At 42.0% G+C, this 26,224-nt stretch overlaps 1 protein-coding gene across 1 annotated transcript; it reads left to right on the top strand.

Annotated features, from left to right (window-relative positions):
* The first annotated feature begins 4,920 nt into the window (after positions 1 to 4,920).
* On the top strand, positions 4,921 to 23,163 carry LOC308411556 (uncharacterized protein). Its single transcript, XM_080905493.1, has 8 exons — positions 4,921 to 5,770; positions 6,384 to 6,566; positions 6,651 to 6,818; positions 7,390 to 7,563; positions 12,488 to 12,661; positions 14,184 to 14,357; positions 14,473 to 14,522; positions 21,972 to 23,163. Exons 1-8 carry the CDS (start codon positions 5,667 to 5,669, stop codon positions 22,502 to 22,504), a joined length of 1,560 nt encoding a protein of 519 aa, XP_080761619.1. The 5' UTR covers positions 4,921 to 5,666; the 3' UTR covers positions 22,505 to 23,163.
* Positions 23,164 to 26,224: the final 3,061 nt, after the last annotated feature.

Genomic DNA, 26,224 nt, shown 5'->3' with positions numbered 1-26,224 from the left:
TAGGAAATAAATATGAAAAATTAAGAAATGTGTAAATTTAACTAGGAAGGAATAAAATATAAGAATATAAAATATAAAAAATGAAATAACTGTACAACACAAATTAGAATGAAGGGTAAATTTAACTGGGAAAGAATAAGATAAAATATATAAATTAAAGTTGAAAATAAAATAACTGTACAACAAAATACACAATACACAGTATAGAACTATATAAGAATGTATGAAGAAATATAAATAAATAAATATATATATATATACACACACAATAACAGCAGCTGTACAAGTATTAAGTGGAAATGAAGAATATAGTGACCAGTGTTGTGGAATCCACATTATGTCTTGTGCAGTGCAAATATGCTTAAAGTGATTTAAGTGATGAAGTGAAAACAATGTCCAGAATGTCCAGTGTGTGTGTAAGAACCATATGTGTGGGTCAGTACTGTGTGGTGGTGTGATTGAGAGACCGTATCGCCTGCGGGAAGAAGCTCCTCCTCGGTCTCTCTGTGTTGGTCTTCAGGGAGCGGAATCGCTTTCCTGACCTCAACAGAGAGAACAGTCTGTTGTTGGGATGGCAGAGGTCCTTCACGATCTTCCTGGCCTTGGTCCAGCACCGCCTGCTGTAGACTGAGTGCAGGTCAGGGAGCTCGGAGCGGATGGTGCGCTCAGCTGACCGTAGAGCTCGTCTGTCCTGCATGGTGCTGTTCCCGAACTAGGTTAAGATGTTTCCCGTCAGGATGCTCTCTATGGTGCAGGAGTAAAAGTTCCTGAGCACGTTGGAGGGCAGTTGGAAGTCTCTCAAGCGTCTGAGGTGGTAGAGACGCTGACGGGCGTTTTTCACCACGGTGTTGATGTGACAGGACCATGACAGGTCCTGCGTGATGTGAACTCCGAGGTATTTGAAGCTGTCCACTCTCTCCACTGGGCACTCGTTGATGACGGGGGTCTGGTAGTTCCTCTCCTGCTTAGTGCTGAAGTCCACTATCAGCTCCTTTGTCTTACTGACGTTTAGAAGGAGGTTGTTCCTCTGGCACCAGTTCTCCAGATTCCTAATCTCCTTCAGGTAGGCCGTCTCGTTGACATCAGAGATCAGGCCCACCACGACGGTGTCGTCAGCAAACTTGATGATGGTGGTGGAGCTGGTAGTGGCCACACAGTCATATGTGTACAGAGAGTACAGCAGGGGGCTCAGAACACACCCCTGGGGGGCTCCAGTGCTGAGAGGGGTGGAGGCTGAGACATGTCCGCCCATCCTTACTGCCTGTGGTCTGCCAGTTAGGAAGTTGGAGATCCACTGACACATAGATGAGCTGAGTCCCAGATGCTCCAGCTTGGTGGTGAATGTGGAGGGAATTATGGTGTTAAATGCAGAGCTGTAGTCTATGAAGAGCATTTTAACATAATTCCCCCTTCTAGTGTCCAAGTGAGTGAGTGATGTGTGGAGGAGATGAGAGATGGCATCGTCTGTGGAACAATTTGGACGGTAAGCAAACTGTAGTGGGTCCAGTGTGTCTGGTAGTGAAGAAATGATGAAGTCTCTGACCAGGTGTTCAAAACACTTCATCACTACTGAGGTGAGGGCTACAGGGCGATAGTCATTGAGAGAAGCAGGGTGGGGTTTCTTCAGGATAGGAACAATGATGGACTCTTTGAAGCATGTGGGGATCACCGACTGAGATAAAGAGATGTTGAATATCTCAGTGAACACAGGAGCTAGCTGGTATGCGCAGTCTCTGAGGATACGACCTGGGATGCCGTCTGGTCCTGCTGCTTTCCTGGTGTTCACTCTCTTGAAGGCTCTCCTTACTTCATGCTCAGAGATGACGAGCACTTTTCCGGTGCTGGCAGTATCTTCCTGTCTGCAGCCGTTAGCGCCGCTAACACTAGCATTGTTGGAGTCCTTAGCTGCAGCCTCGAAGCGAGCATAGAAAGTGTTCAGCTCGTCTGCCAGAGTCACGGCCGCGTTCGTCATACCGGTTGTTGGTGCTTTATAGTCCGTTATTGTCCTTAGTCCCCGCCATAGGCTCCTAGAGTCACTCTGTTGGAGTTGTGACTCTAGTTTCCTCCCGTAGCGCTGCTTCGCCTCTTTCACCGCCCTCCGCACGTTATATGACGCGGCTTTGTACGGGTCTATGTCCCCCGTCATGAGTCCCGTGTTGTAGGCAGCGGTGCGGGATCTCAGATGGTTTTATCCACCCACGGCTTCTGGTTGGGAAACGTTATGATAGTCTTTGTCTCCACGGTATCATCCGCTAGTTTCCTGATGAATCCCACAACCGTTTCCGTAAACACGTTGGCATCATCATCGGAGCTGTTTCTGAACATGCCCCAGTCTACGTCATCGAGTGCGTCCTGTAACGCGGCCACCGATTGATCCGTCCAGTGCGCGACCTTCCTCTGAACCGGAACTTCCTGTTTCAGCCTTTGTTTGTATTTTGGCATGAGGAAGATGGCGGCGTGATCGGATTTGCCAAATGGAGGGCGGGATTGTGCCTTGTAGTCGTCCTTGACCGTAGTGTAGCAGTGGTCCAGTGTCCTTTCACCTCTGGTGGGGCAGGTGATGTGTTGATAAAAGTTCGGCGCTGCGCGTTTGAGGTTGGCACTATTAAAGTCCCCCGTCACAATAAGCGCAGCGTCCCGGTGTTGTGTCTGGTGCTGTGTGGGTGCCTCATGCAGCTCGGATAAGGCGGTGACCGTGTCCGCTTGTGGTGGAATATAAACGGCACTTACAATGACCTATTTAAATTCCCGAGGTAGATAAAAAGGACGACACATGATGGATAGTAGTTCCAGATTTGGTGTGCAGGAGCGTGTGAGAGGAACAATGTTCGCACTGTTGCACCAGTTGTTGTTCACCATTAAACACACGCCGCCTCCCCTTGACTTCCCCGAGTCCCGTGTCCTGTCCATGCGGTGAACCGAGAAGAACTCGGCCGGCTGGATGGCGTGGTCCGGCACCGCAGGGTTCAGCCATGTCTCGGTGAAGCAGAGGAGATTGCAGTCCCGAATGTCTCTCTGGAACTTTATCCTGGCCCTGAGGTCATCAAGCTTGTTCTCCAGTGACTGGACGTTGGCGAGCAGGATGCTAGGCAGAGGTGTGCGGTGTGCACGAGCTCTCAGCCTGTTTCCTGACGCCGGCTTGCTTCCCTCTAGGCCGCCGCCACTTCCCTTTGTTCGCCCTCAAGATCTCACTCGGCCAGCTCGGATCCGGAGTTAAAATCTTCGAATTGTGAGTACATTGTATCCCAATAGAAACAAGAGTGTCACTGTCATACCTAATGTACCCAATGGTGATGATTTTGCCGATTTAGAAACGCTGAAAACTAACTTAAAAAACAAAAACAAAGAAAAAGTGGTCGGAGAAGTCGTGACGGCAGCCGACCTCACCGGCGCCATCTTTGTATATGTTCAGTGACCGAAAACGCCGTTTACGTGTGGACGAAAGGCGCAAACGCATAGAAAAATCTGCGTTTTCAAAAATACCCAGGTACGTGTGGACGTAGCCTTGAATTCATTCTTTGAAAACATGGACACCATATCCTCTTGACCAATTAAGGAGAGGGACCAACTATATTATTGCCTAAGGAATTGGCAGTTTCCTCATCTATAACGGCATTGTGGCATGGCTTCATAATAGAAGAGGTTTTTTGCCTACAATCAAGACCTTAAAACAACTGAAACATTTGATAAATTATTAAATGAAACATTTAATGATGTATCAGACAACAGTTTAAACATTTGATGATCATTTTTTATATGCTCTATTGTGAATAAAATACAGGTTTGGATTTGAGGCTTTATTTAAGATACTTATTGCAGCCATTCTGAGGGCTTTTTATCCTTTACCAAGGTCAAAATGACCAAGTTAACGTTAAAATTATGTGTTTTGGTTGAAATTGGTGGTTTTCCTCTTTACCTACAGCAGAAGATGTCATCAAGGAGGTCTTTAAAAAGAACAAAGAATATCTAAGGCAAAAGTGTCAGTGGGAGTTGGAAGGCAATGAAAAGTCTCGTATGGATGAAAAATCATTGGATAAAATTTACACACAGCTCTACATTATACAAGGAGAGAGTGAACATGTCAATGAACAACATGAGATTTGGGAGATTGAAGATAAAGAATCAAATTGTTGAGGGTACTTGAATCAACTGTAATGATATCTTTAAACATGTGCAAGGCGACAAGGACATGACAGCAATTCGGACTGTGATGACAAAGGGAATTGCTGGCATTGGAAAAACTGTCTCTGTGAAGAAATTCATCCTTGACTGGGCAGATGGAAAAGCCAATCAGGACTTGGACTTCATCTTTATGTTTCCATTCAGGGAGCTAAATCTGGTCCAAGATTATCAGATTAGCTTTGAGAACCTTGTGAAAACATTCCATCCAGAACTTAAAACCATAGCAGTTGCGAGAGCTTTGGCTGATCGTGAAGTTTTGTTCATCTTTGATGGTCTCGATGAAAGTCAACTTCAGCTGAAATTCAAAACGACCACAATACTGGATGATGCTACGAAGGTGTCCTCAGTGGACACTCTGGTGACCAACCTTATCAGGAAACATCTTCTTCCCTCTGCACTTGTTTGGATTACCTCAAGACCAGGAGCAGTTCAACGCATTTCTCGTGAGTATGTTTACCAGTGGACTGAGGTCAGAGGATTTGATGATCCACAAAAAATAGAAAGAGAGTTGAAGACAAAGCAGTCGCTGAAAAAAATAATTGAACACATGACAATGTCACGGAGCCTGTACATTATGTGTCACATACCTATCTTCTGTTGGATTGCTGTAGATGTTTTTGAGTATTTGATGCGTAAAATGAGAAACACCAAAGATGGAAACCAAAAAATACCCACAACTCTTACTGGGATGTACACACACTTCCTTCTTATTCAGACAACGATAGCTAATGGAAAATATGGCAACCAGGAAGAGCCTGATACAGCAGAGATCTTTAAGTCAAATGAAGAGTTCATTTTGAAATTAGGCAGGTTGGCTTTTGAGCAACTAGAAAAAGGCCGGATCATATTCACTGCTGGAGATCTGAAGAAGTATGACATAGATATAACGAAAGCTGGAGTTTACTGTGGGTTGTGTACAGCAATATTCAAAGAAGAGAGTGTGTTCCTAACAAAGAAACTTTACTGCTTTGTGCATCTCACAGTTCAAGAGTATTTTGCTGCTCTCTTTGTATATCACAGTTTTGTAAATAAAAAAATTGATTCTGAAAGTCTCAAGGATTTCATGCTAAAAGGGTCTGATGAAGAGCTCAAGTCTATCTTGGAAACAGTTCCAGTGGATCTACCTTTGAATGAACTGATTGAAATTACAATAGCTAATTCGGCTCCTAGAACGACCGGAGAACTGGACATGTTCCTCAGGTTCCTTATTGGCTTGTCTCTACAATCATCAGAAGAACCACTTCAAAGCCTGATTCAGCAGACTGAAGAGCATTCAACAAATATTGAGGAAATTCGGTCAAGTCTATTAGAAATAGATTTGTTTGACTGCTCAGCTGAAAGATGTCTAAAACCTTGTCCACTGCCTGACTGAGTTGAAAGACAATTCCCTACATGATTCAGTACGAAAGTATCTGAAACCAAATTGTTTTCCTGAATCACCGCTCTCTCCTGTTGAGTGTTCAGCTCTGGCTGACTTGATTCTGATGTCAAACACACCTCTGGATGAATTCAATCTCAAGAAATACAGACCATCAGGAAAAGGTATCTTTAGACTTCTTCCAGCTGTGAGAAACTGCAGAAAAGCAAGGTGAGTTGGTGCTTTATACAAGAATGTTATTCAGTTTACCGCACTTTATCTATAATTGTATGTTGTTGTTTTGTTTTGTTTTTTACAATTATTGTTATTGAACAGAACCAGATACCAACTATGTGACTTTTATGCTCAGTTCCTGAATACCCTGTCCTATGCAGTTTTACCTAGGACCGGACTTTTTAATCCATACATTCATGTTAACTGATTTATCTGGCATTTTGACATCAGTCATCTGTTTAAAATATTGTTCTTTTCACGCTGCAGGAGGTGTTACAGTTAGCTAATCAGCGCCTTTACCATTTTGTGTGCCACAAAAGGAATATTTGAAACATCTAATGCTTATTTTGATTTGGTATGTTGTTGTGGACTGGTTCTATATAAGTAAAATGAAATTGTAAGATCTAATTGATCTTTTTTTTTTTAAATGTTCAATTAGGGAAAACTAAATCCTTTCCCCTATGGAAATCCCGTAATATTGGACTGTGTCAGGGTGCAGATGGAAAAGGGGTTTATTGAGTTCACAATTTTCTATTAAGTTAAGAAATAATGTATGCTTTTAAAAACTGTATCTGATATTTAAACAATTGTCCTTTTATTAATTCTACAGAATCTCAGGTGTAAATGTTGGTGTTTGGGAATATAAAACTATCTCTTCAGCTCTTTGCATGCCACACTCTGTGTTAACTGAACTGCACATAGTGAATAGTACTTTTGGCAGTAGGGCGGATAAATGTGCAGAAACCTTGGCTGATGGACTGAAAAATTCTCAGTGTAAACTAGAAGCTCTAAGGTTAGTAAAATTATCATATTTATATGATTGTTTTGTAACATTTTGTACTGATTTCTTTTGATTTTGTGTCCTTTGGTCTTGCAGTCTTTCTGGCAAAGGGCTTGCAGAAAGAGAGATGGAAGATTTTGCATCAGCCATAAAATCAGTCATCTCAAATCTAAGAGAACTAGAGTTGAGTGGTGACATACTTGAGGACTCATTGTTCTCTGTACTGTCTGTTGGTCTAGGCTGCCCTAAACTTGAGAAGCTCAGGTCAGTTTAAGATATCGTGGTATGATGTGTTGCTTTTTGAAATCTTTTAGCCTACTTTACTTTGTCAGACAGGTTCTAGTTAAAGGAAGTCTTGATTCAACAGGTCCGGAAGTAACCAGGCCTGGGTGTAGATAGTGAAATTGAATTGAACCTTCTAAAAATACCCAGTGGTCAGAACTAGAGCTTCTTCTTCCCTGTAGCTAAAGGAGAAGATTGTGGATCACCAAGTTTTCTGGGGATGAATAAATTTTGTGTTCATGTAAAGTGCTTTGGCTCAGAATGGGAGCACTAATCTGCAGTAGTGGGTCCTGTTTGGCAGAGGAGAAACAGCCTTTGCTGATTTAAGTGGATACATGTGAGGTGACACCATACAGTAACTCTAATTGTAAACAGTGTTTAAAAGATTAACAATTAGTCAAAATCTTCTATGTAAAAGTGTCTCCCCCCACAGTCACTAAAATTCACAACTTAGTGTCTTGTTTTCTTAGATTAGAAGGACATTTGCTAAAACTTGGATAGTATAATCTATGTTTATATCTAATCTAATGTTTTTTATCCTCTGTGCCAAAAGAATGAACCGACATTATAGGACTGCGGAAATCTGCAAAATGCTGGTGACAGCATTCACATCCAAACCTTTTTACCTGAGAGAACTGGAACTAAACTACACCCAGTTTAAAGACTCGGAAATGAAGATCCTCTCAGATGGACTGAAGAACAAAAACTGTAGACTGGAGGTACTGAGGTAAAGCACTGCATCAAAAAAACAATTGAAGCAGGATTTAGATACTTGAGAATTTTTACTTTTGAGTTTAAAATAGCAAAAAATTGTATGTATATATATAGTGTGTGTGTGTGTGTATATGTACATATCTATCTATCTATCTATCTATCTATCTATCTATCTATCTATCTATCTATCTATCTATCTATCTATCTATCTATGTATGTGTGTGTGTATATATATATATATATATATATATATATATATATATATATATATATATATATATATATATATATATATATATATATAGCGTTTTAGGTGATCTATTCAGGCAGTTCCTGGTTTTAGTTAGCAAGGTAGCCAACTCCTGAGGAGTCAGCTGGATGGTAAGAACAAGATCCGGGCTATCCAGACCTACAACCTGCCCATGATCAGGTACCCTGCTGGGATAATAAGCTAGCCAATGGAGGAGATAGAAGCCATCGACATCAAGACAAGGAAGCTCTTCCCCATGGACGGTTTCACCTCAAGTCTAGCACCTGGAGGCTGTATGCTACACGGAAGGAAGGAGGCCGGGGACTGGTGAGTGTCAGCACCACAGTCCAGGATGAGACAACGAACATCCATTACTACATCAGGAAGATGGCCCTGACCAGTCACGCATGCTCAGTGAATACCTCAGGCAGCAGAAACCCAAGAAAGAGGAGGAAAAAGAGGAACTATCATGGAAGGACAGGCCCATGCACAATATGTACCACCGGCAGATAGAGGAGATGGCTGATATCCAGAAATCCTACCAGTGGCTGGACAAAGTTGTACTGAAAGACTGCACGGCCATATTCTCTTAATATCATATAGCTATTTCTAGAGGCAAGAATTTTTATACTAGATTCTGTTTTAAATCAGGTTGTGATCTTAAAGTCAATAACACTGATTTTAACGTAATTACAACAATTGTAATGTCTTTTAAATCTTAAACTACCTTTTCCCCAGTAAGGGTTATGGTGAAATTTAAGTTGTCCTTCGAAAGAAGCGTACTTATAGTTACACTCTGGTGAACTGTAATCGTGTTAGGTGATCTGTTCAGGCAGTTCCTGGTTTTAGTTAGCAAGGTAGCCGACTTTGTGTAACTTAGGCTAACGCGTTACGGCGAGCCTTTTCAGTGTCCGTCTAGCTTTAACTTGTTAGCAGGCCACAAACCGTATTAGTGTCTCACTAGCATTAGCTTGTTAGTCAACCTCAGGGTTCGGTTAGCATTAAGTTGCTAACGATATTGGCTAGCAGAATGCAGCTAACATATCACAATGACCTGACTCCCGCTACGACTAGCTTGGATTTAATCCCCACTGCTAGCTCTGACTACGAACAGGCTAATGTGTTGCGATGAGCCTGGTGTAGCCTGGTCTCACCCCCTTTCCGCTAACTATGTCTACGGCTCCTACCCCCGCCAAGGGGTCAGAACCAAAGGCCAAAGAGGCTGCATCCCTCATACAATGTGTATTATCTGTATGGGTGCCAAGCATGCTCAGGCTTCACTGGTGGACCCTCAGGGATGCCCCCATTGTGCGTTTATGCCAGAGAAAGTCCTGGAAAGGAGGCTGAGAGTAGCAGCAATGAACATTTTGGACCCCCACCTGTCGGCTGCTATTGCTACGAGTGACATCCGTCATCGGCGAGCCTCCATGAGCTGGGCGGACATGATGAAAGAATAGTCCCTGCTCATGCCCCCATTGTTCGAGGACTTCCTTGATCAAAACGTGGGCGAGTCGGGTGGCGAGGACGGAGAGGGTGATGCCAACTTCGACCTACTCAACCTAGAGGACATGTATGATAAAGAGGAGCATGACTCCACCTACCCTCCCCAGCAGTCCAGGTCACTGAATGGGGCAGAATTTGCACCCCCGGCGTACAGCAATTTATACAAGGTCTGCAAATGGGCTGCTAGGTATCCCATGGCCAGCCGCCCAGGATATCGAAGGGGCAGGACACAACCTGCATGATGGCAAGAGGCTCCCACCAGCCTCAGTCAGAAATTCTAGAAGACATGGGCTGTCAGCTGGATTCGGGTTCCCTAAATCCAGCCCTCTGGGATGAAATCTGCATGGTTAATGATCTCATCCTTCGCTCCTCCAGGAGAGCAGTCCAAGGTTGTGGGCGTGTAATGGGCCTTGCAGTCTCGGGTGAGAGAGACATGTGTCTAAACCTGTCAGGCTTAGATGATGCTCAGAAGGCTGAGGTCATGGATGCAGCCTATGACCCGACCAAGGGTCTCTTTGGCCCTACCCTGGAGAAAATAAGAGAGACAAGCACCCACAGAAAGCAGGAGGGAAAAGCATTCAATCTCTGCTTGCCCAGAACCCCTAACCCACAACCTCAGCAGGTGCCAAGAGCTGCTTTGCGGCAGCAGCAGTAGCTGTGAGAGGGAGACAGAGTGGGGCCAGAATAGAGAGAGGAGAAGGGAGGCCCTCAATCCGCTTGCTCACCAGGTCAAAGTTGAGAATCCAAGACCTTGGGGCAAGCATTCTGGAAAGAAAATAAAAACAAAAGAAAATCACTGCCATTTCTCCTTGTCCCCAGCTGGGGGAGCTTACGCTCTTTGTGAGGGGGACAGCCCCAACTCCTTCCAGGAGACAAAGGTGACGTCGTCTTTCAGTGGAGGAAAGTTGTGCAGTTTCAACACTGTCTCCGCCTCCTTGGCCTCATAGTCTCGGTGATATCGTGGTACATTTGGAGCTGCTCATGATGAGGGATTTTCAGCAGTGAATTGCCTCTCTGCGGCTCTGCCCTCACCCACATCTCGGTCACAGTGTAAAAATAACACAGTCCTGTATTGCGGCTCTCGGCCATGGAGGAGCCTGACAGCTCTCGCTGCGGGGGTACCTCTGGGGGCAGTATCATCCAGGGGGACTCTGACCATAGACTGTCCCTGTCAGGTTGGGGTGCAACTATGATGGGCAGAGCAGTGAATGGCGTTTGGTCGTGGCGACTGGCTCTGAATCACATAAATCTGCTGGAGCGCAGCGCAGTGCTCTTAGCTTTACAGTATTTTCTGTCATATCTCCGGTGGCAACATGTTTTAGTGAAAACAGACAACTCCATGGTAGTTGCTTTTAAGAACTGTGTAGTTACCGGCAACTACACAGGTTAGCCAGGGAAGCAATTGTGTGGAGCAGCACACAGCTTCTCTCCCTTCGAGCAACTCATGTGCCAGGAATTCTAAATAGGGGGGCCGATCTCCTGTCCAGAGGGAATCCACTGTTCGGAGAATGGAGACTTCACCCACAGGTGGTGGAGCAGATATAGATAGATCTCTTTGCCTTGCGAGAAAACATTGTCCACTGTTTTTCTCCCTGTCAGACGCAGATGCCCCACTGGGCGTGGATGAGCTGGCTGATCCTTGGCCAAACACACTACTGTATGCTTTCCTTCCCCTCAGCTTCATCTCCCCAACACTGATCAGAGTGAGGGATCAGGGGCTGTCGCTGATTTTAATAGCCATGAAAAGCAGGCAATCCCTTTTCAGTGTTCAGTGGTGGAGCTGTTGTGTTTTCTTCAGAACATGCTCGACAAAAGGAGAGCTTTTTCCACTATAAAGGTCTGTTTGGCAGCTATCTCAGCCTGCAATGTGGGGTTTGGTGATAAACCTTCCTGTCACCACCTACTTGTATGACGCTTCATGAGGGGTCTGTGTCAAACGCTCCCAGTCTCTAGACCACTGGTCCCTTTATGGGATCTGTCAGTTGGTTTAGACACCCTCTCCCACCACCCCTTTGAGCCTTTTGGGGCAGGGGAGTTGTAGTTTATCTCGTAAGACCGCTCTGCTGTTAGCTCTAACCACAGCTACGCAAGTAAGTGAATTGCAGGCTCTGTCTATCCACCCCTCTTGTTTACAGCTGGCTCCTGTACTCACTAAAGCATGCCTAACCCAGCCTTTGTCCCTAAGGTGATGGAAAGATCATACAGGTGCTCTACAGTAGAGCACCTGTACTTATGTTGACAGGAAAGCTGGATTCAGGAAGGCAGATCAGCTGTTTGTTTCCTGGGCCTCCCCTCACAAGGGCAGGCCCTTACCACGCCAGAGGCTAGCTCATTGTAGAAGCCATACCTCTGGCTTATAGCTGTAAGGGCTCGCAGGCCCCCCCCGGGACACTGAGCTCAGTCTACTAGGTGTGTGGCCACATACTGGGCTTTGTTCAGAGGTGTTAGTCCAGGATATTTGCGCTGCAGCAAGCTGGGCTACACCACACACGTTTGTCCGGTTTTATAGGCTGGATGTAGTGCCCCAGGTTTGACCTGAGATCCTGGAGTTGTACTGGAGCGTAGCTTTGGAAGCTGGCGCAATCTGGGAGGGTGCCATATCTCCCATAGTGAAACACTGAGCTAAGTTAAAAAAAGAATGTTAGGTTATTTAATGTAATCCCTGGTTCTTTGATAACAGAGAGGGGTATTTCGCCAACACTTCCCCCTTGCTTGGGCACAGAAATCTGCTTGGAATGGGACTGGTCGGTCGTGTTAGAAGGAGGGGGTGGAGCCCTGAGCACGGCTCAACAAGTCTTTCATAGACAGACGTGGTGTCATTAAAGCTTCCGTAGTTGGTTAGGTCAGGGTGATTCCCATAGTGAAACACTTCACTCTGTTATCAAAGAACCAGCAATTACATTAAGTGACCCAATATTCTGAGAGCAGAAACAGCCTGTCTTATAGTTCTCAGATGGATGAATGAATGAATGAGCACACACACACACACACACACACACACACACACACACACACACACACACACACACACACACACACACACACACACATACATGTGTGTGTGTGTGTATAAATGTATATCTGTGTGTATGTGAGTGATAAGATTAGAATTACTGAAAAAAATGTAATTGCTAATATTTTTAAAAATTTTGTTAATGATTATATTCCTATATTTTTCTGTCAGCCTCAGTCATAACAGACTCACTGAGAAAGGCTGTAAGATACTCGCCTCAGCAATCAGCTTTACAGCCTCGCACCTGAAAGAGCTGGACCTGAGTTACAATGATCTGCTGGACCAGGGAGTGATGGAACTATCTCAGGCATCGAGGAACCCAAACTGTGGTTTAAAAACACTCAGGTTAATATAATAAATCTCATTTAACTTCAAACCATGTTATCACAGTATATCTAGATTTAGCAATTGCAAAAAAAGGATTAAGTCTGCATTTGTAAAACGGTCTATCTATCTATCTATCTATCTAAAGCTAGAGCACAGCAAAAGGCACTCTACGTGGGACCATGACACACACATGATGCTAGATGTCCAAAGGGAGATTGAAAAAAGACTAATAAAATGGTGCTCAGGTAGAGCTGGGCGATAGAACGATAACGATATGTATTGCGAAATAACTTTCTCGATAGAAAAATGAAACTATTGCGATAGACCTCATCTCTCTCTCTCTTCCGCTCTTATAAAAAATGAATAGCCAATACAAATTAAGTAGCACAGAGCCGAACCAATCACAGCCGCAGTGTCACGTCATGTAACCTGTTACGTACAGCTCAAGTGCCAAGCCGCACATGTGTATTTGTTTGGGAAGCAGCCAGCCGCCATGCAGCCAGGTAATGAAGGAAATGAGTGTGCCGACTAGAGAAAAATCAACCGAGAGCTTAGGTGACCAGGTTACCGAAGAGAACACAGATGACGGTTCCAATGCCGGAGAGATTGTCGAAAGGAAAGGTCAGAGAAGTTCCGTAGTGTGGAGGTATTTCGGCTATTTGAAATCTGACAAAAAACAGAGTAATGTGCACTGTAAATTGTGCCGAAAGCATGTTCCCACAAAGTCTGGAAATACAACAAACCTTTTTTATCACCTGAAGCAGTGCCACCCACTAGAGCACGCTCAATCTCTGACTGAAAGCGCTAATTCGTCATCGAAAACAACCAGGGGAATCCCTGTGAAGCATATGGCAAAGGGGTGTCTTACCATATGAGAAAAAAGCTAAGAGACATAGCAACATAACGAGTGCCATAGCTTACTGTCTTGCTAAAGACATGCTACCAATAAACAAAACACAAAAATGAAGGATTCAAGCAGCTAATTAAGGTAATGGATCCTCGTTACCAACTCCCTGGACATAAACATTTCTCTCAGACAGCGCTTCCAAAGCAATATTATATAAGTTAGTCAATTTTGTCTCTTCTTCTGTAAAATAAACTAAGATTTATTTTTAGAATTAATATTTTGTTTCCAAGTGGAACTGACAATTTAGTAGTCTGTTTTGTTTATTCTATTTTGAAACTGAAATGCTTTAGCGGCTACCTTTTGTGTAGTTTGTAATATTTGCCTTTATTTTGCCTAAACTGAAGCCTCATTTTAAGTACATCTGCCCTGTTGAACTTATTATGGGAAATAAATATTTAAATCAAAACAAGCTGCTGATTATTTCACATTTTACTTGTGAGCAACAGCACATTTAAATCTTACATATATAGTTATTTGGCTTATATCGTGATATATATCATTATCGCCTGAAATGAAAAAAGCATATCGTGATATGAAAAAATCTTATATCGCCCAGCTCTATGCTCAGGCCATGACAGGAAGTGAAAATGTGCCCTGATCATTTAACACACATCTGCTGTTCGATTTTTGTAGGCTGTCATTTTGTAAAATGACGGGAGATGGAGGCTATTCTTTGGTCTTGGCTCTAAACTCAGACCACTGCAGCCTCAAAGATCTGGACCTCAGCTTCAATAACCTCACCAAAGAAGTTGTGAAACTGCTGACTGAAAAACAGAAGGATTTGTGCTGCAGTCTGGAAAATCTCAAGTATGAAAAAAAACTGTTCTGTTTAGAACAGTTTTATATTTTTATAACACTTTATACTGATTTCTGATTCACTTTTATTGTTTTTCATAATCAACAATGTTTGTTTGTCCATCAGTGTGGACCACAATGAAGAATGTTGGGTTGATCTGAAGCTACTGAGACAGTGTAAGAAAATATTTTTTCTTCATGATATTCTACATCTGTGATGTGATTGGAGAAGAATGCGCCCATGCATGCATGCACGTTCATGCACACGTAAATGCGCATGCACACGCACCGTCCAGAACCGTCTCCTCCTGGCGTGTGTTTTAATTAATTTAATTTAATTTTCAGTGTAAATTTTTACAAGCAGGAATGACTTTTTATAGATGGAGGAATAGGGATGGGTACCGGTATCATGGCACCGGTTCTGACATAAACGGTAGTAACCAGACCGAAAAGCAGCGCACATTTCGGTGCTTTATTTCGGTGCTTTTTTTTCCTGAGCTGTGATACACTTTAGATTCTAGCCAATCATTTTACGTTTCCGAGGATAGTAGGCGGGGCCAGGTACGTACGTTCTTTTAGAGCAGAGCTACAGATTAAAAATTCCCAAGGCGAAGCGGTCAAAAGTCTGGCTGTACTTCACAGCAAAAGATGCAAACTCAGCAGCATGCAACAAGTGCTTTAAGGTGATACTGTGATACTGTCAAAGGAGGTAACACCTCAAATCCGATGAAACACCTGGCGACGCATAGCGTTTTTTTTTAAAAGCCGAGAAATGCGCCGTATTTGATAGCTTGCTGCGAGACCTCACACCGTGCACATCTACTGCGGGTGTGGTGCCTGTTATCGGACCCGGAGTTAGCAACATCACCCAAAAACACGAAGAGGAGAGTCCTGGCCCCTAGCCCTGCCAGTGTAGCAGAAATGATGACGGATGATGATGGCAGCAGCAGCCGTTCTTCTCTGCATGAGTCGCTTAATGTTGTTCGTGTGTAATTTACGTTGAGTAGGCTAACCACGTTATTACATTAATGCATGTAAGGTGAACTAGCAAACACCGTCATAGTTACATGCGGCTGTCTTCTTGTTTGATGGCAGGTACTCCCTTCACCCTGGCCAAAAAGGCTAAAATGACCAAAGAAAAAGTGGAAAACAGTTAAACATGAGAGGTTTTTGGACAAAGTTTGTTTTTTCCATTGTTTAAGCACTGCTTCCAGCCAAGAGTGATACCATATATGCCCCATAGCTGCAGAAAAGGCTAACATTGTTATCTTTTTACAAAAAAACAGCTGAACATGAGAGGTTTTTGGACCAATTTTTTGTTCTCCATTCTTTAAGCACCGGTTTGAGCACCGTTTAAGCACTGGCACCATTTCAAAAGTACCGGTTTGGCGATACCCATCCCTATGGAGGAACCAATTATTTAATGTCGCTTTATTCTAACACTATGGAGGAGCCTTATAGGAAGACCTATTTGCTTTTTAGTCAGCGATCTGAATGGAGAATAAAGCCTTATGTGGAGTGGAAGACCTATTTGGTTTTGTTAGAAGCAATCTTACTGTATTTGGGGTTTGTTTGTGCGACTCTTTTTACTTGTTTTAACAGCAGGGTGTTTTCCTCAAGTGTCCTCTGTGGTTGTTTATTTCACCTGTTTTGCTTTGAGAGCTTTTATTGCCCTTTGCCTGTCATGTGTAGTCTTTATGTCTGAGAAAATGCAGTCTAAACCTTCAGTATGTCCTTTCATCAAAAGCATTTGTTTCCTGAGAAGCCGGACACCTATGCACGTGTTCGTGTGTGCCCTCAACTGCCCCCACCCAGCTGTCACGTTTACTTGTCCGTGTAAAACCAAGTGTTTTTGGGATCTAAATTTCAAAATGTAAGACAAATACAGTATACTGACTTTGATGCCATCTTTAAAACGTAGATGTGTAATTAACAGGCAATATATTATTTAATTTTGTTTTATCAAGCGTGGCAAGTATTTCAGATTTCAGTGTGAATTAATACAAACAGAAATTACTTTTATAGACGCAGAATCAAATTATTTAATGTTGTTTTTTTAGACTCTGCTCTGAAAGGTAAATTTGATTTGTTTTTAACTTAGAGAAACATAGTGTGAATCTTTCTTCTCTTAAAAAAGCTTTTTCACAGGTTTAAACTGTGTGGTCTGTCTTTCTGGGAAAACGCAGGACAACTTGTGAAATGAGAGCATGCACTACCCTCCAGAACTCTCAGTTTTGCCCGTCCGTTGTTAGTGAAACTTAATATTTTATGGATCTAAATGTTCAGAGAAAATAGCGATGTACTCAACTATGTGTCTCTTTAGATTGTAGATGCTTATTCTAGGCTACTTTATTTATCTCCCACTGAATCTGCTTGTGATATGCTATGTATAAAGGTTCTGAACTTTTCCAAAATGGCGTAGAGCAGTCAATTTTCCCTCCTGTGGCTATGAGCAGTGTGGCTGGTGGAAGTTTTTAGTTTATTTGTGCAACTGAACGTGATTGTGGAAAATTAGTGTACCCCTTGATTTGAGTTTCGTGTTGGATCCCTTTCTTCGATTGGCAATTCTCTTGGAGAAATGAAGACACAGATTAGGGCTTACAAGTTTTGTTCTGCCCCTGGGGTGAGTGAGAATTTGTGCAGCAGATCCCAGCGTGGAAGCTGATGGTCCAGAGTGAGGGACCAAGCAGCCAAGGCAGGACAGGTAAAAATGTCTTCAAAATGAGTTTTCTTTATTTTAACCCTCAAAAAAAAGTTCAGAAAGACAGTTCAAAAATATAATTAGCAGGCCCACAAAAGAGGTCAACTAAATATAACTCTACAAAAAGTAATTTCCAGAAACTTAACCAAACAAAGTGAGGGTAGTTTTTATAGTGGTTTGGCCAAACCATTTACACACAACAGGTGAAAACAAAAACAAACACCTAACCATACTAACTAAGCACAGAATAACATAAGTAAACCTAAAACATCCCTGTTTCTGATAAGCACTTGGTTGTTCCTGTTGAGTAGGCATTTTGTTTTCAAAGGCCTTAGCCACACCTTTTGCCCAGACAGGAAACAGCCACCTCTGCAAACCAGGTAAAGCAAAGAAAGAAACCTAATTAATATAACAGAAAACATTTTTAGAAAAACCACACAATGCTATTATGTGCGCGCCTCATAATATCAGTATTAGGTTTAAGCAAAAACATTAATGAATTATATTAGTGAAGCAACTGCAAATCAAACTAATGAAGTGAATGGGCATTGCATATGCAAAAGAGAATTACAACAATCCAATGTGTTCCTCTGCTCCAAGACACCTGCGGTCCTTGATGAGCATGTCTGTTATAGCCTGCCCTTCATAAATATCTGCCTGTTAGATCTGATTTTTCAAACCTTGTTTAAAATGTGAGTTACTTGTTGTCCAATGCAATGTCGCTGATTTAAAAATGTATACATATTTTCAAGGTTTTAGCTGGATGTCAAACATATGAAAGAATCTCAAGCAAAGCGTGCACCAGTGCACCCTAATGTAGTCCATTGAACTGTATGTTAATAAGTACATTAAGTGTACCTCTAACTCTGAAAAGAGTCTGTATCCATAATTTGTGGATCTACTAATTTGTTGTCAATGACACCTTTGTTTTCATGATAAGTTTTACAGATGTTTTACAGATAAAAAAATCCTCGCAAAAGCTAAACAGGTGGTTTTGCTTTTTTACAGCTATCATTTATATTCTTCTGATTTGCATGTGTTTTAGTGTAAATGCATATTTTTGGATGTCCTGAGATATCTTTCAAATCAGGATTTCAGTATATACGCATCTTGAAAAAGCATCCTGTTGTGGGCCTCAGTGCATACAGTTGAGTCTATAATTTGTCTGAAAAAGACAAAGTTTTTGCAGATTTGCCTTTGTACACCATCACGGTGTATTTTTGATTGATTGATTGATTGGTAATTTATTTCAACATGTGAACAATATACAAGTACATTTAGAAAAGAAAATAAGAGAGACAAAAAATACTACACAAATTACATACAAAAAAACATTCTGATTAATTTACATGTTGAAAGGGAGTGGGAAGAAGTATACACTTATTTAATCCCACCCCTTTGCCATAAATTATCAGTTAATATTTAGTCAGCTTCCTTACTGATATAATTTGTAATAAAAATAGTGAACAGATTTCTGATATACTATATACTAGAATATCACATCATGAGTTTTTTGTTTGTTTGTTTGTTTTTAAATAGAGACATTCACTTAATTTAAATATTTTCCTTTTCTTTATAGTTTTTGAACAATTGCCACATGTCTGAAGTTCAGACTTTAGTTAAAGAATTTTTAGAAAAAAATATTTTTAATGAACAATGAAGTAGACAGTTTTCTAGTCCCCCAGTTTTAAGAGTCTCATTGGACAATTACCAGAAAAGCCATGGTTTTTCACCATAACGAAAGTTATGAGGCCCAAAAAGATTTCAGTGCAAGTGAAAGAGGCCACCATAAAAAATAAAATAAAATAAACATATTAAAACTTTAGGAATATCCAAATTAGACAAATTGATTCATACTTTAAAAGAAATAAATGAACTAGCCAGCTAAGCAACACCAAAATGCTTGAAAGACCACAGAAGACAATTAAAGTGGATGTCATGGCCAGCGGGAGCTGACTGTGTGTTGCGTGAATGATGAACCCAAAACCAGACAACAATGGATGTGGAAATCAACTTGGATTAACAGAAAGCGAGCCTATATTTGTGGCTGATTACAGGGATACACAAAGCAAGGAAAAGTGAATGGGGAAAAAACTAAACTAAAGCCTAAACTGGAAGAAACTATGACTGACTATGAAACTGTGAAATGAACACGATTCTGCACTGGTGTATGTGAGAAACTGTGAATAACGGAACAGAAACATGAACATAATCTGAGCAGAACCGTGAACGGTTTAATTCTGACGTGATGTGGAGGGTAAATACACAGACGACCTGAGGATGACTGAACGGAAACACACAGGCTAAATGCACACAAGGGGCGATCAGGGGAAGTGGAAACACATGAGGAGATAGCTGACCCAATAAATCATAATGACACCACAGGGGATGTGAAACTAAGCACATAGAACATAGAAACAAGACCTTCATAATAACCAGGAAACATGACGGTACGCAGACATGACACAATGTTGACAGCATGAACCACACTGACATGAAACATGACAAGTAAGACACACTAACCAAAAAGGGAGACTTAACACAGGAGGTGATGACACAACAAATTTTAAATAAACAAGGAGCTATAACTAGGCAACCTAGGACCTTCTGACTGGATGGACTTAACCAAAAACAATGAATAACAAAATACAAGGTAACTCAAATCCAACAGCCACAACAAGAACTTAACATACCTTCAATATACCTAAGAAATCACAAAAATATAACAATAACTCACAATGCTCAGTCACAGACCCAGCACCTGACAGTGGATGATGACAGAATTATTTCCTTAGTTAAGAAAACCAACTTCACTTGACTTGGCTGAGTTGACTTGAATTGGCTGAAAGTCTTTAGACATCATTTGAGTGTGACAAAAACACAACACTATAATGAAGGGCATTGAGGGGAAGCTGCTTGGCCTACAGCTCTTTGTCAGACACCACAGTGTTTTTTTTCCGTGTAGCCATTTCTCTTTTTGTCAGGCTTCTAAAAATTATATATAGAAGGGCCTAGTACCAGGTATTACCGCCAAATTGCAAACTCTAAAAGCAGAGTCAAGTCGTCATGGGCCAAGCCAACTAGGTACCAGTGGCAGAGAGTCGTAATGTAATTCTACAATCAAGAGATGCCTTCATAAATGGAAATACAGGGTTTACAACAAAGTGCAACCAATGGTTACACTCAATAACAGGAAAGTCAAATTAGACATTGCCAGAAAACAATGCACTATGCTTTTCAGATTATAGATGCAAAACTGAGCAAATGAGCAGCAACTTAAGGTGGCTACAGTAAAAGCCTGGCAGGGCATCTCAAAAGTGTAAGCACAGCATTTGGTGATGTCTGTGGCTTGTAGACTTTAGGTTTCAACTGACTGCAGAGAATTTTCATCCTAAAATGATTAAAAAAAATTCTTCCATTTAAAATTATCAGAATCATCAGAATCAGAATACTTTATTAATCCTGAGGGAAATTAGGGTTACAGCAGGCAGCACGCTAATGGCGCATGCGCACTTACAAAGGAACCTTCTGACCAACTTTACACAAACATCACATTGGGCAGACATGTCAGAAAGGTAGGCTGATAGGAGAAAACAACGAAAATACACTACATGAGGTAAGAGGAGGAGAAAAAAAACTCCACTCAGACTGAGCTCCTAGTGGGAGAACAGTTTGATAACAGAAAAAACACCTCAGCACAAAAGCACATGACTATCAATACACCATAGAAACACAAGACAAGCAACAGGGGCGGGTAAAGGGTAAGAGAGAGCCGGTGTAGACAGCGCATCCGGTCCTGCAGCATATCTGCGCTGGTCCAGTTGACTGCCATCTTCCCCGGTAGGGCACAAGCATCGGAGGCGTTGGAAAGGGAGGGGGGATGAGTGAGTGCTTATCAGTGTAAGTGTATGTGTGTGCGTGTCCATAGTTCAGCTGAGACAGTGTCCTTCGGCCTATCAGGCTAAGTAAACAGTCCTCCAGCCAATCCAGGTGTCCTTGCATGGGGCGGGAAGAATAGCCGTAACACAGTCATTATCAGGGAGTGATTGTTCGGCTCCAGCCTTGGGCCTGCAGCTGGCGCCTTTATGGGGGTCCGCAATCTCGATATTGATTTTGTAAATTTCCATGCGAGCAGCCAGGAGAATTTTCAGGCTGCCCTAACACTCCGACACTGGCCTCTCGATCTCCCGTTGGAGAGCCGCGAGCCTCCCCATGATGGTATCAAACTTCTGTTCCATGGTGTTGTCATTCTTTTGATTCTGAGACCTCACAGCTGCAGTGATCCGTTCCGCGATGTCTTCCAACTGTCGCTCATGGGTCCCATTTTGAGCAGGCCTCTCTCTGATGTATCCCCCCATACGCTCAATGTTGTTGCTTTGAGCCTTCACAGCCGATGCAAGCGTCTCCAAGGTGTTGACCATATTACGTTCGTTGTGAGAGGTCGCGCCTCGTCCCATCGCTTCGATTCCAGCGGGCAGCCTTGGGGGGGTTTGAACAGCCGGTTCCGCCCTCTTATTTCTCCGATTATGTCAGGCTGTCTAATTCATTTTGAGCTTCTGAAACTGGAAGACTGTATAAAAATGGCTGTAATTTCTAAACAGTAAATGCAAATGTTTACCAAAACCTTTTTGAATTATCTACCTGATTAAGTTTAATAGTTGCTTCTAGTTTTGTTCTGATCTGAACAAGTGTGTAATTGGTAGTAATTCTTAAAGTTGTGGCCCCAATACCATAATTTTGACTTTATTTTGTAGCTCGCCGCTTATTTCACATCCTGAATATTTAGAGATAAGCCTCATAATAACTCAGTAATTATGATGAAACAGAACAGAGCAGAACTTAGCTAATATAAACTCAGACAGAAACCACACTGACATGATAATGCTGTTACAAATGATTCACTGTTTTTCCTGCACTGATTACAGATGCCTGTGACCTGACACTTGACCCAAACACAGCATCTGTGAGCATTCGTTTAACCGAGGAGAACAGAAAGGCAGAGGCTGTTCCAGAGAACCAACCATATCCTGATCATCCGGAAAGATTTCATGAAGATCAGGTTCTGTGTGAAGAAGGTCTGACAGGTCGCCATTATTGGGAGGTTGAGTATTTTTCTGCAGATATTGCAGTGGCATATAAAAGTATCAACAGGATGCCTGAGTTTTCCTCTTATTCTTCTTCTGACTATGGTTTTGGTGACAATGAAAAGTCTTGGTGCTTTAAAAATCCGGACAATTTTGCTCATAACAAATCATTTGTAAACTTTATTAGAAGTAGAAACTCCGCTGGTGTCATGGGAGTATATCTGGACTGGCCAGCAGGCATTTTGTCCTTTTTTGAAATCTCTCCTGATACAGTTACCCACTTGTACACCGTGCACACAACATTTACTGAACCACTCCACCCTGGTTTTGCTGTTTATTTTAATGGATCAGTTTCCCTCTGTAAAATAAAGTAATTAGACAACTTGGATGAAAGGAAAGAAAAATTATTTTAAGCACCAAAGATTGCACACAACATCCTTATAAAAATATATTTAGTTGTCCTAGACTTCAAAACAGTTTTGAACAGTCCCATATCTCATGCATTACATTTTCAAAAAAAAGACGTGTTGCATTTGTGGCAGTAAGTATTGTCAGCACTGACTTAAGTGTAGTGCTTTACACTTATATGTGTGTAGGTGTGCATGTGTATGGGCTTCCTGTGTTTCCGAAAAATGTAAAAATGCTGTTTCGTATACCTCAATTTTTTATGTGTTCATTCGATTGATATACTACTTTACTGTACTTTACATTTCTGCACCTTTAGCTTCTGAACTTTATTAAACTGTAAAATTAAATAGTTTCATTTTTTCTTTTGTAACATTTGAAAGGTCCTGTATGAATGCATTTATGATTCCAGTATTCATGCACTTTATACTCACCTCATACATGATTGCAGTGCCCCTTGTTTTAACTAAAAAACAGCAGCTATCATAGAAAAAATAACAGTTTTATTCCATGTCAAATAATGAAGTTATTAGTGCACTTTTTGCTCAAATTTGCACAAAATGTTATGGTATGTTATTGCTTTCTAGATGGTACTCTAACTATAAGTCAGAAAATAATTTTGTTAACTATGTCCTTTTGTTTTAAGACCTGAGTCAGTCCTTCTCAAATCATCAAATTTTATTTTAAATCATCTGCAATTTGCAAAAAATTATAGTTATATAATCAAAAAATTATAATTATTATAATAAATTATAAAAATAAATGTGTTCTGTGCAATTTATATTAGCATGTACTCAAGTATGTGACTTTGTTGGATTGTTTGAATTTTCTTAAATATTTTAACTTGTCAAAAGTGGGTGGATGGACTGTTTTTCCAAAACAAACAAACAAACAAACCATTTGATAAATGGAACTCAAATTTCACAGTTATCATTACATTTGTCCAAATTTGTTCTATGAAATTTCTTATCCAAATTGAGGATGGTGAAGCAGAAAAACATTATTGATTTGACATGTGATTTCATTGTTTTTGATCGATCGAGAGAGAGAGATTGATTTTTGAGTTGTGAGAGATTTGTGACGTTTAGTGTGGAGTGTATAGTTAGTGTGTTGTGTAGTTGTTGTTTTGTTTTGTCTGTCAGTGCGGGCACTAGTGAATGTCACAAAGGCAGATCGCAGGTGGAAAACAGGACGAGTGATACAACTCCTGCTATCAGGTCTGCAGGTTTTATACCTGTGCTGTTCTCCTGTCTTATGGCAGATAAACATTTTTTTTCACTGGCACAAATAATTTGTTGGGCACCTTACTGTGAAACCTGATCGTTCTCTAATTTTTCTTTTAGTATTAGGTTTAAATGGTTGTACTAAAAAAAACACCGGATGCATTGTCTGCATTTTTAGATAAATAATTGTATATATTTGTTTACAAATTTGTGCATAGGTTTTCTTACATTTACAATTTCTATATGCATTTCATGGTTATGAAGATAATTAACTAAACATACCTGTGCTTTTTACAGTAAAAACAAATATACCTACTATAACTATATGTTTTGTTTTTATGTGATTTCAGATGAATTGTGTTAATACAGATGAAAAAAATAACTGTAGCTTCAGACATGTGAGTAAATAATGTGATGTAAATAATGAAAATAAAGGTGAACTACAAAGGTAATATCAAAAGTCTTCAAAAATGGCCAATTATATTTTGGACCCAAAATTTGTTGGGTTAATTGTGACCATACGCTTGTATTTGTCACAATAGCTAGCTTACGCAATAGCTAGTTGTTATAACATGCTGTGTATAAAGGAGTTGGAGTGTAGTAAAGGGAGTTATTAGAACCGCACTGAACACCTGCTTCAAGCATCAACAATACTGTGCGTGTATGTATGTGTATAACCAGGGGGATCCAGTGGCGGTGCACACTAGAGTGATGAGCCTCCTAAGACCACTTTAAATTTTTATTTTTATATCTTCTAAAAAACTGGACTTGTTATTTCTAACTGAGACCTGGCAGCGGGACTTGGACTATTCGCCCCTCATTGAACTGTGCCCGAACGGCTATTCCGTCATCAGCCAGCCTCGGGGATCTGGTCGTGGAGGAGGTCTCGATGTGGCATTTCAGGGCCGTTTCTCCTGCCACTCAGTGAAAGTTGGACACTTTCTTTCGTTTGAACTACAGCTGATTAAAATCGGACGTAAGGATCCTTTTTATTGTGCTGTGGTGTATCGTCCACCTGGCCCAAATAGCTTGTTTTTATCGGAGTTTAGCGACTTCCTGTCCTCTACTATGAGATTGTCCAGACTGCTTTTAGTTGGGGATTTTAACCTACATGTTGATGATGACTCCGACCTCTTTGCCAGAGGTTTTATCAACATTATGATTTTTTTTTTCATTTTACCCAGCATGTGTCAGGCCCCACACATAACAAAGGAAACACACTGGACCTTGTTTTTACTTTGGGTTTGAATATTGATTCTATTTGTTCTGAGGACATTTTTATCTCTGATCATCGCTGTATTCTTTTTAACATGTCTTCTCACAAGCCTTTGTCTCCTGTTCACCGGACAATTATCTCACGCATCATAAGATGCGTTGAGAGAGTTGAGGGGACTGATAAGGAATGGGAAGGACAGCTACAGGCAGAAGATGGAGAACCAGCTTCAGCAAAACAACGTTGGTGAAGTCTGGAGAGGCCTCAGAACCATCTCAGGCCACAAACAGCAGAACTCTCTGCCTGGGAGGGATGTGAGGTGGGCAAATGAACTGAATCATTTCTTCAACAGATTTGATTCAACCATGAGACAGTCTACAACATCGGCTGCAGACTCACCCACCCCCACTGCTGCTGTTCCACCTCTGACACCTCAGACACTTCACACCTCCTCTATTCACCCTGCTCACTCCTCCCCACCCCCAACAACAGCATCCAATACACACTCAACACAAGGCTCCAGCCTGTCTCTCTCAACCACCCAGGTTAGGAGGGAACTGAGGAGGATTAATGGCAAGAAGGCAGCGGGCCCAGATGGCATCAGCTCGAGGGTCGTCAGGTCCTGCGCGGACCAACTGTGTGGGGTGATGGAGCACCTCTTCAACCTGAGCCTGAGGTTGGGAAGAGTCCCACAGCTCTGGAAAACCTCCTGTGTTGTACCAGTGCCAAAGACTTCACGCCCCAAGGACCTCAACAGCTACAGGCCGGTGGCTCTGACATCCCACCTGATGAAGACCCTGGAGCGGTTGGTCCTGGCTCAGCTTCGGCGCCTAACAAGCTCATCACTGGACCCACTTCAGTTTGCCTACCAGCCTGGCATTGGAGCGGATGATGCCGTCATTCACCTCCTACATCGTTCCCTCGCTCACCTGGAGACCGCTGGAAGCACTGTGAGAATCATGTTCTTTGATTTCTCCAGTGCCTTCAACACTATTCTTCCCTCGGTTCTGAAGGACAAGCTGGAGAACTCTGGAGTGGACCATCACCTCACTACCTGGATCCTGGACTACCTCACCGACCGACCACAGTATGTGAGGACTCAGGGCTGTGTGTCGGACAGGGTCATCTGCAGTACGGGGGCCCCACAGGGAACGGTTCTGGCTCCGTTCCTCTTCACCATCTACACTGCAGACTTCTCCCACAATTCCACCCAGTGCTTCCTGCAGAAGTTCTCTGATGACTCTGCAATAGTC

The sequence above is a fragment of the Rhamphochromis sp. 'chilingali' genome (assembly GCF_963969265.1).
Source record: "Rhamphochromis sp. 'chilingali' genome assembly, chromosome: 15".
NCBI lineage: Eukaryota > Metazoa > Chordata > Actinopteri > Cichliformes > Cichlidae > Rhamphochromis > Rhamphochromis sp. 'chilingali'.
The sequence above is the reverse complement of the archived record's forward strand: the minus strand, read 5'-3'. Positions and strand labels throughout refer to the sequence as shown.